This window comes from Sebastes umbrosus, chromosome 4 (genome assembly GCF_015220745.1).
Source record: "Sebastes umbrosus isolate fSebUmb1 chromosome 4, fSebUmb1.pri, whole genome shotgun sequence".
In the NCBI taxonomy this organism is placed as follows: domain Eukaryota; kingdom Metazoa; phylum Chordata; class Actinopteri; order Perciformes; family Sebastidae; genus Sebastes; species Sebastes umbrosus.
This window is the reverse complement of record NC_051272.1, coordinates 3,596,881-3,607,246: the sequence shown is the minus strand read 5'-3', so window position 1 is coordinate 3,607,246 and position 10,366 is coordinate 3,596,881. Positions and strand designations below refer to the sequence as shown.

Sequence of the window (10,366 nt, the reverse complement as noted above, 5' to 3'; positions counted from 1 at the left end):
GAAACCCTGGAACCATAGCAATAATCAGAGAAAAGGTATGTTAATACATTTTTTATCTATTTTTGGCCAATTTGCGTCAATTTATTTTGGAGCCGCCTGTCTTTGCAATAGTACAACACTTCCCTCATGCTCTCAGCAACTACCTTCCTCATCATTGAGCAGCTGTTGGCTCACGGAGTAGAGCAGGTTGTCCATTGATCAAAGGACGGGTGGTTCAATACAGTCTCTGAGTTACAGTGGCTTTAACCAAGACACTAAACCCCACACTGTTCCCAGTGAGGAAGCTGCCTTCAATCCCCATTGTGTGTGTGGATGAATGAGAGACATTGTAAAGTGCTTTGTTCTGTTAGTAATGTTTTGTTTTTTAGTATTATTATTTTAAAGGCCTGTAAATTCCGCATAAATTTCCTGTAAAGTAACTATGTCGTTTGGCACATACTCAGGTAAGTTCAAATGTGTCTACAAAATAAATTAATGAATGAAGGTTAAACATTTTCCGGTACCTGGGTTTAAAATAAGCAGTTCTTTTAAAAGGAAATCTTTCTGGATTCAACAATTTACTAAACTAACTAACAGTCTCAGAACTTTCTGTATATATTCTCTATAATTTGGAAAATTACAAAGTTCTCTCCAGGAAACTTTCAAGAAAGTTTTAGGAAATAACAACCCCACTAAACCGTGTGCAGACCTTTTACTTTTTATGAATGGATTTGTTGTAATGTTTCATTTTGTTGATGGAAGAATGTATCCAATGAGGAGGCCATTAAACTCATGATTTAAGCAGTGAAGTCCCACTTCTCCTTTATTGCATAGTTTCACTCATCTTTTACCTGAATAATCTTGCATAGCCCAGTACGCTGCGATAAACCCCAAGTAGAAAATGCATCTCTATCATGTGATGCATTTAATTCCTGGGGTTTATACATTGACATACATACTGTGGTTCGCACACATGTCTGTGTGTAGTGCATTCATTAGTACAGTTTTAAAAAAAACTCTTTCTGGACTCCCTGAAGCATCGGAGAGTATTTAAAAATCACCCCTAAAAGCAATACAAAATGCTGTTACAACAAACAAGTGCAAAGCAGTGCATTGAATATACTCAAAGTAGAGCTGGGCGATAAATCGATTTTATCAATTCATTCGAATTAATGTTATATGACAATGTTTAGAAATGAAAATTGATTTTCATTTTAACTTGAGTAATTACAGTACGGAACTGCCGCCGCTTCCCAGAGCTCCCATAGCGTTGTCCATTTAGCGTCCGACCTCGAGCAAACCACTATCCGCTGTTAAGTACGTCTAAAATCTGTGGAACCTAAAAGCAGCATGACTAAGTTATTCCAGCATCTGGGCGCTGTCTCGGGTACTGAAACGCAGCGGAGATCGATAGACAGACAGTCTCAACCAGGTCTCTTATTTTATATGTTGGTATAGGCTTCAGTTTTATTACCTCCTTCCAAGGGAGGTATTTTTTTTACAGATTCCGATCAGCCAGGGTATAACACATGCGCAGAGTAACAAATGACGTGTTGATGACGCGTGACCCCGCCCCCTTCCTTCGGAGAGCAGAGAGATACGTGTGTGGATGTGTGGCGAGACTTCGAGGTGCGGGAGCTGCTCTCCGTCCGCGGTGAGAAAAAGAAAAAAGCGGTAGATGACGGGATGAGAGATAACGTAGTGTAACGTTATACAGACATAACAAGGCTGCTGATTGCTGAATGAGAGAGGCATCCGCCGACACGTTACACGGAAACACACCGTGGTAATAATAAGCCAACGACCTCACGGTACCGCCAGCTGTCGGCTGTGATCTGTTTATAAAGTCAGGCTCCTTGGCGGAGGTCTGCGCTCTCCGAGTGCCATTTTAGTATATTTATTCTTTATATATATTATTTGTTTATAGGTCTACATATGAGCAAATTCACTCTCATGGACTATCGCTGTAATTTATTTGATGTGATTATTCCACATTTTGTCGCCGTTTTCGTTTTAATAAAAAAGGAAAATCCTTGAAGTCGGATTTTTGTCCTCATCTCTCATCAGACAATATAAGTAAATAATGACCGTAAGTCCGACAGTGTGTCGTCATCGTTTCCCCTCCAACAAGCCCGATGGCCGCAACGGGATGCGTCGCATGAAAAGACGCAACGACGGCCGGGGTTTTACTCGGACACAACCTGCAACGAGAGAAAGAGTGAAGTGAAGGATGAGAGGCGACCGAAGTTTGTAAAGAGGAGGTTCTCTCTCTTCTTTTCCTTTTGTGTGTTTAAGAAGAAAAAAAAACGATTAAAATTGTAAAACGGACAAGATTATATTTTTAGGCCGTATCGCCCAGCCCTAACTCAAAGCTTGGAGCGTAAAATGCACAGTGTGGTACAGAGGGGTGTAAAAGGAATCATTCCACAATCAAAATACAAGAACAATATAACAGTTTGAACTCTAAAAAACTGCTCTGGACTGCTTAAATGCTGCTTATATGATTTACGCCTGAGATCTTCCTTTGAAAAAATGTACCACGGCCACTTTGGTTAAGGGTTTAAAAAAAAAAAAAAAAAAATGAGCCTAGCCAGCTGGATGTTCTTTGGTGATTTTTACAATAAAAGGCACAAATGTTCTTATAATCAAGGTGGAATCAGATCTAACAGTAAATACGATGCAAACGTGCAAAATAGAGTCAATGTGCTGAGTCTCATCTCACACGTTGATATATGTGTTCAATGTTAAGATCAAAGCTAAAAACACACATTAATAGAAAAAATCGCAAAGAGTATAAAAGCTGGTACTAAATAGATAAATTTCAAACCGACTGATCAGTCAGTGATTTGTTTTTCAGTAACTAACAGGAAAACTGGTTAGCGGCGCGTTAACAATCCAATAGCTGCCTATTTTAAGGGTCCAAGAAACTCGCCTTTCGCCTTTTAGAAAATACAAAAATAGCCTGTTTTCATATTTCTATGATCTGACCAGTTTGAAGCCTTGGCCAGTGTCCAGTATCGCCGGTGGAAACCAGTTCAGTTTGACTCTCCTAAGAAATCGCAGGCAAATGCTGCAGAGCCCCAACTCATTGGAAACGCCGGACCACAGCGCCAACTGTACCACCGGGTAGGTCATCCGAGGGAAGTACATGCTCCAGAGGTTGGCAACATCATTTCCTGTGGGCAGGTGCAGCGTGTAGTCGCTCCAGTATTTGGAGATGCCGTAGGCGGCAGAAACTGCCCTGCCCGGCTGAGACCACTGGATGTTGCTGTTTGAGTTGCAGTTATACTCCACCCACTGAGCGGTGAAGTCTCCGAGCTGCGGGGGGTCCTGCAGCTCGACGTCCGTCACTCGAAGGAGCGTCGCTCCCTGCACAGCCACATACGGACCCTCCACCTTCTGTACCTCCCTCACCCACGCCGACGAGTGGTCACAGTCCAGCACCAAGATGAGGCGCGAGCAGAAGCTGCTGTTCTTCTCCCTCCACCACTCCAAGATGGTATCCAGGCGAAGAGTGTCTCCTCCTGGTGAGGAACACAGAAACCAGCTGATTACAGATCACACAGAAACAAACCATCTATGAGGAGAATAGTATAAGACTCTCACATTATTAAAAAATACCTAAACAGAATGCCATAAAAAAGGCATAGTATAGTATGCCATAAAAACGTCTTTAAAAAGTCTTAGTACAGTATGCCATAAAAAAATGTCAGGTAGTTTCAAAGTGTGATCACAGACACTTTAAGATTGCACATATGTTCCTTACATTTGAGTGACTTTCCTCACTCATTATGCCTTTTCCTACCTAACATTATAGTATGTCATAAACATTTTTGAAAAACTTCATAGTATAAAATGTTATTTAAAAAAAGGCATTGAAGAAGTCATAGTATAGTATTTCATAAAGAAATTGATTATAGTATGCCATAAACATTTCATTAAAAAAGTGTCATAAAATATACTTTTTTTTATAAAAAAAACTCATAATATATTATACCATCAAATGTCATAAAAAATGCCATAGTAGCATGCCATAAAAAAGTCATTGTATAGTTTGCCATAAAAATTTCATGAAAAGGTGTCATAAACAAATATATATTTTAAAAACTCATAATATATCATAAAATGTCATAATTAATGGCAAACTATAGTATACCATAAAAATGTCATAAAAAGTTATAGTATTGTATTTCATATAAAATATTATAAAGTCATAAAAATGTCATTATAGTATTACATAAAAATATCATAAAAAGTCATACAAATGTCATAGTATAGTAAGCCATAAAAATGTCATTAAAAAGGTATCATAAAAATATTTAGAAAATAATAATATATTATGCCATACAAAATGTCATTGAAGACTCATAGCATAGTATGCCATAAAAATTTCATAAAAAAGGTGTCATAAAAGAAGTAAAAAAAAAAAGACATCAAAAAATGTCATTAAAAGTCATAGTATTGCATGCCATATAAAATATTATAAAGTCAAAAAATGTCAGTCTAGTATTACATATAAAAGTTATAGTATAGTATGTCATAAAAATAGTATTAGAAAAGTGTTCTGATAGTAAAAAAATGGGTTAGATTCAAAGTGTGACCACAGAATAATCCTGTAAATTCTTTAAGATTGCAGATGTTTCTTATATCTGAGTGACTTTTCACTCACATTATTCCTCTTCACACCTCACCTACATTAAAACTGCTTTTTTCTTTATTTACTAATCTAATGAAACAGGTGGAAGGTTTTGTGTGATATTAAGGGTATATAATATTTGAGATATTCTCACACCCTTACATAAATGGGTTGGGTCATTAGTTTGAATTTATTACATTTTTGACAAAGTTTCCTCTGGTCTAAATACTGTTTTTTTAGGCCTTTTCCACCTTATCACAAAATTCTGTGGGAAAATTACAAAAATCAAAAAGCACAGTGATATAAATCAAATATTAATAAATAAAACATTATTATAAAATATTATTATGCCACCACAGCATGTAACCCAAAACAAAAAATTGCAGTGAAAATACAGTGCTTCATTTGATACACTGAGAACACACTCAAAGCAACAATATTGTGCCTAATCCAGCTTCATTAACTTTGAAAGCCCCAATTAAGGTCACAATTATTAAACAATTATTACAAATACTTGTGCCTAAATTGCCTAAATTGTAATTGTATTACCATTAAAATGGTCAATTAATCAACTGTGTTACTAATCAGAATTTCCCCTCTCACCTGCCAGCGCCCACTCTCCGGAGTGGTAACTGTGACCGCTGTAGAAGATCACGTAGGTGTCGTGGCGAGGCCCGTCTGCCGTGCGTAGCTCCAGGAAGCGTTTGATCTTGGCCTGCAGAGCCTCCTGGGTCATCCCGCTGAGGGAATAGTCGCAGCCAAAAGTCTCAATCAGGTGGTGGGCGAAGAAGCGCTGCACATTGTTCAATATGCCTGTAGAACGTCTGTTCAGCTCCTGAACCTGGCCTGGAGGCAGCAGCGTGGGCTGGCCGTCAGGACTGTGAGGAAGACAAAAATAACACAGAGGAGGAAAGAGAATGAATCATGTCTATTTAGATCGGTCATTCAGCACAGGTCAGGGCATGACTAATGAGTCAAAGATGACTTCATGAATACAGAATAGGCCTCATTCACTGACATGTGCATAGAAATGTTCTTACTTTGTGCACAAAATAAGTGTGCAGGCAAAATTACTGTCAAATTCATGACGAGTGTGCACACTGCCAAACCCCCATTTCTTTATATAAGGAAATAAGTTCCCCTTGAGGTGTATCACGGAGAAAGCAGTGAAGTTGTTGTAACAGAGCAAAAAAGCTAAAGGATTTCACGACTTAACATATGGCTACATATGTCACTAGAAATTGATGGGAGTAGCCGATCATTATAGGACAAGTCAATAAAAACAATGAAAACCAAAATTGTAACATTTCAGTATGTACATTCTCATAGGCCCTGTTCAGACCTGGTATTAACATGCATCCTCAGTGATCGGATCACAAGTGGACAGCTCTAAGTAAGCAGGCAAATACTACATTCCTGCAACATTTGTTGGCTGAATATTTAAAACCAAAGAGTTGTAAGTCATTGGGCCTCATTCACTAACATGTAAATGCACAAATCTGTGTTTAAACCGTGCGTACGAACAAATCCGGGATTCATCAATATTTTCTCTTCCTCACAGAACGGCTATGTCTTACTGCTTTGTGGTGAGATACATTAACACTTCAAATATCAGGAATAATACACACAAAATGTTGATTTTAAAGGATAACTTTGGGAAAAGGTGACCCTATCTTCCCATGTTTTTGTGTCTAAGTGACTAATGGGGGACAACACTTTTTAAATATAGTCCAGTATTGAGGGAGAACGCTGCAGATAAACATGCTGTAATGTAATCATTTGGGGCAACCTGGTACTGTAATTTTACATTCACTAAAAGTGCTTGTCTTTGCCACTGACAAGCTCAGGTTGTTATTAGAAGTGTCTGACAACATTATGGAAAGGTCCCTACAGAGAAAAAACCTGTTCGTCACACCTTTCGCTTCCTGTTTGTCATTGTGTCATGTGACTTGTTGCTGGAAGACAATGGTGGAGACGTGAGTGATAGTGGAGAGAGGAGTGCCGGTGTTATCAGAGTTTGTTGTGTTGGACTACAGAAAGCATAGCTTTGTGTTATCTAAAATATTGTCAATGTCACGGCCGAATATTTAGCGGATTTCAACAATGTGGAGGAGACGCAACATTTCACAACGAGACTTCTCCGAGCGAGACACACAAGAGAAAGTTATTAAAAACATTTAATTTCTCTGTAGGGTCCTTTCCATAATGTTGTCAGACACATATAATAACAATCTGAGTCTGTCAGTGGCGAAGACAAACACTTTTAGTGGACGTAAAATGACGGTACCAGGTTGCCCCAAATGATTACATTACAGCCCGTTTAGCGGCTGGCGGCTGCAGCGTTCTCCCTCAATACTGGAATTATTACAGAAAGCGTTGTCCCCATTAGTCACTTAGACATACCCTGGTAGGACCACACAGTACCGACATCTGGCTGGTAACTGTTTCCCACTCTCCCAGCAGTTATGCATTACACACACTACCTGCAGTAGTTGGTGGGGATGACCACCGCGTAGCCCACACAGGTTCCACCCAGGCTGTTCCCGAGCTCGTGGAAAAGGCCGTGGAACAGAGACTCCAAAGGCAGGACAAGCAGGAACATGCTCACAAAGATGCTGCTGGAGGCCTGCAGAGGACAGTCATGATCATTAAAATCTGTCCTAATTCATTGTCTATGGAGCAGCTCCACACTTTATACCTTATGACATCACAAATATGAGTTTTAGCACTCTAGTTTTTTAGATTTGGCAGAGAGTTGTTTATGTTTACTAATATGTTCGGACTGTCTTAGACCATAGGAATAACATCTATGTATGTATGTATGTAATGAACTTTGAAATTGTGTGTAGTTCCCCTTTAAGGGATCACAAGCCAAAAAGGTTGAGAAATGTTGGTCTAAGAGCACAGAGGAACACGCTGCCGTCTTGTTCTTCTTTTATTCTACACGGACGTAACAACGTTCCAACATCTGTCTCAGAGGACATGGTCGAAATATTGTCATGTCCATGTAGAATAAAAGAAGAATTGGGAAATAAATAGCAGAGTACGGATATATTTTGTCATCCTTTTGTGCAGAGTAGATTACTGTTACCCAGCAACTGCAAATAACTTATGGATGTGCATGTACCTCCGCATGATTAACTGCTGTTACTTCCCCAGTATCGTAACTCTGTTTGTGCTCGCAGTATTTTCAAATTTGCAGCACATTTTTATTAATAAATCCAGTGATATTCAGCTGATCTTGTGTGGTATCTCTCTACAAAAGTATAAGATTAGGAGGACGGTCTGCAGGACGGATAATAATGCACTATACCCACTTTTAACAGTCTCTTCTGCACAATATTCACTTTTTTAATAGTCGTGTATCACAGCAGTTTTATTCTTCATCTCCTTGTATTTTTATATCTGGTATATATTTTTGTACTTTGTACTACTAACTTTTTTACTTACTTACATGTTTTGCACTATGGAACTGTGATGCTGGAAACTTGAATTTCCCTCGGGATCAATAAAGGTACTATCCATCCATCCATCCATCCATCCATCCATCCATCCATCCATCCATCCATCCATCCATCAATCTAAGATGCCCGGCTGTCCCTACCTGCCAACAAAGAGCAGCAACAGCAACAGTGGACACCAGCGAGAAGAGCACCAGGCGTTCAGAGATGAGGCAGAAGTGTCTCATCCCCTTTGATGCCATGACCTTGTCTAGGCCGCTGACCCCTGACCCTTGGGACAAGCACAGCCTCTGGCATTCACTGAGCTTGGTGTGGAAGCCCCACACTGTGATGACAAACACCATGTGGCAGATGGCCCAGAAGAAATGCTGGTCTAAGAGCACAGAGAAACACGCTGCTGTCTTGTTCTTCTTTTATTCTACACGGACATAACAACGTTCCAACCTCTGTCTCAGAGGACATGCTCGAAATATTGTCATGTCCATGTAGAATAAAAGAAGTATTGGGAAATAAATAGCAGAGTACGGATATATTTTGTCATCCTTTTGTGCAGAGTAGATTATTGTTACCCAGCAACTGCAAATAATTTATGGATGTGCATGTACCTCCGCATGATTAACTGCTGTTTCATCCACAATGTCGTAATTCTGTTTGTGCTCACAGTATTTTCAAATTTGCAGCACATTTTATTAATAAATCCAGTGATAAACAGTTGATATATGAGAAGATACATGTCGCCCGACTGCCCCTACCTGCCAACAAAGAGCAGCAACAGCAACAGTTGACACCAGCGAGAAGAGCACCAGGCGTTCAGAGATGAGGCAGAAGTGTCTCATCCCCTTTGATGCCATGACCTTGTCTAGGCCGCTGACCCCTGACCCCTGGGACAAGCACAGCCTCTGGCATTCACTGAGCTTGGTGTGGAAGCCCCACACTGTGATGACAAACACCAAGTGGCAGATGAGCCAGAAGATCACGCAGACCACAAAGCCTGGGATCATCAGGTACCACTGGTGGTCCAAGGCGTTCAGCTTCCTCGCAGCCAGGATGATGAAGGTCACCTCCACCAGCAGCAGAGGCAGCAAGGACATCCTCCGCCACAGAGCTCTCCATACTAAGAAAGGCTGCCAGCGTTCAATCACAGAGAGCCCACTGAAGTAAACATCCAGTAAGGGGTCGCAGATGAGCTGGCTGAAGAAGCAGGCGAGTGCAAAGGGGTTGGTGGTGATGTCCAGCGCCTGGAAGAAGAGCACAGAGGTGATGATGGAGAAGCAGATTAAGTTAGGTAGAGCCAGAACAGCCTTCATCCGGAGAGCAACCATGAGAGTTGCCAGAGCCACAACCAGCACCATGACACTCAGAGACTTGTGGAAGAGCAGTGAGGTGCTGGCAGCGGTGAACCCCAGCAGCTCCAGCCGCTCTGCAGAGGTCAGGAAGGCGGGTTTGTACTTGGTGCATCCGAAGAGCCTCTCCAGAAGCGCCCAGAGAGTCCGCAGAGACACGCTGGCCAGCAGCAGGTAGTTGGCCGCCTGCTCCTTCACGTCTCGGTCCAGGTTAGCAGCAGCAGGTGTGTGGAAGAAACACTGAAGTCCGAGCAAGAAGCCGAACCACAGGTGGAGTATACTGAGGCTGACCCTCTCCATGTTGAAGTAGTAGTACACTATGCTAGCTATCAGGGGCACGACGAGAGCCAGGATGAAGATGACGAGCAGAGACGTGTCCAGGGTCCTCTCCCAGCGGGCGTACAGACCCAGACACAGCGCGACGAGCAGGTTGAAGCCGGACAGGTAGCCCAGCCAGCGGACAGACGAGCGGCTGCTCACCTCTCCGTTCACCTCCTCCAGCCGGGTCATCGCTGCCCGGAGGCAGTGGCTCACACAGTAGCGCAGACAGCCCAGCATGATGACAAGACTCTCTAAAGGACCTTTAATGACTTATAGACTGGTAGTACTCATCTGGTGTCCGGTGAGGTTTAGAGGGTGTGAGGTGGAAGCAGCTGTCAGCAGAGTTAAAGACATGTTTAAAGACATTTTATCTGTTTAGAAAGTTTGTCGAGTTCAAAGTTTTGAGTTGACAGCCAGCAGCCGCCATGACACCTCGGCTCCGGCTACGGGGAGAGCTGAGGGTCAAAACGGGCAAATACGCGTTTTACATTTGAGGGAGTTTTTAACTTTATTGTCTCCCCTACTGCTGCTGCAGCACTTTAATCAACTATGCCGTAAAAAATATATATATATATTCAATTAAAAAAATTAAAAAACTAAGCTACAGTTTTGCTAATTTTTTTTTT

General features: G+C 41.4%; 1 protein-coding gene and 1 long non-coding RNA gene across 2 annotated transcripts; one reads left to right on the top strand and one right to left on the bottom strand.

The window, feature by feature from the left end:
• Positions 1-2,574: 2,574 nt before the first annotated feature.
• tmem168b (transmembrane protein 168b) lies at positions 2,575-10,172 on the bottom strand. The gene is made up of 4 exons (XM_037768466.1): positions 8,829-10,172; positions 7,099-7,241; positions 5,219-5,493; positions 2,575-3,503 (listed from the first exon to the last, which is right to left on the bottom strand). Exons 1-4 carry the CDS (start codon positions 9,975-9,977, stop codon positions 2,956-2,958), a joined length of 2,115 nt encoding a protein of 704 aa, XP_037624394.1. The 5' UTR covers positions 9,978-10,172; the 3' UTR covers positions 2,575-2,955.
• On the top strand, positions 9,905-10,340 carry LOC119487520. The gene is made up of 2 exons (XR_005206718.1): positions 9,905-10,046; positions 10,120-10,340. It is a non-coding gene; the product is annotated as an uncharacterized LOC119487520 (long non-coding RNA).
• The last annotated feature ends 26 nt before the right edge of the window (positions 10,341-10,366 follow it).

What these genes read in the sequence shown, in the direction of transcription:
- tmem168b (XM_037768466.1), bottom strand. Translation starts at nt 9,977, where the DNA reads ATGCTGGGCTGTCTGCGCTACTGTGTGAGCCACTGCCTCCGGGCAGCG. An exon ending in TTGCTGCTCTTTGTTGGCAG is followed by an intron (nt 7,242 to 8,828) that starts GTAGGGGCAGTC and finishes TGTCCTCTGCAG; the next exon opens with GCCTCCAGCAGCATCTTTGT. An exon ending in CGGAGAGTGGGCGCTGGCAG is followed by an intron (nt 3,504 to 5,218) that starts GTGAGAGGGGAA and finishes GTTCCTCACCAG; the next exon opens with GAGGAGACACTCTTCGCCTG.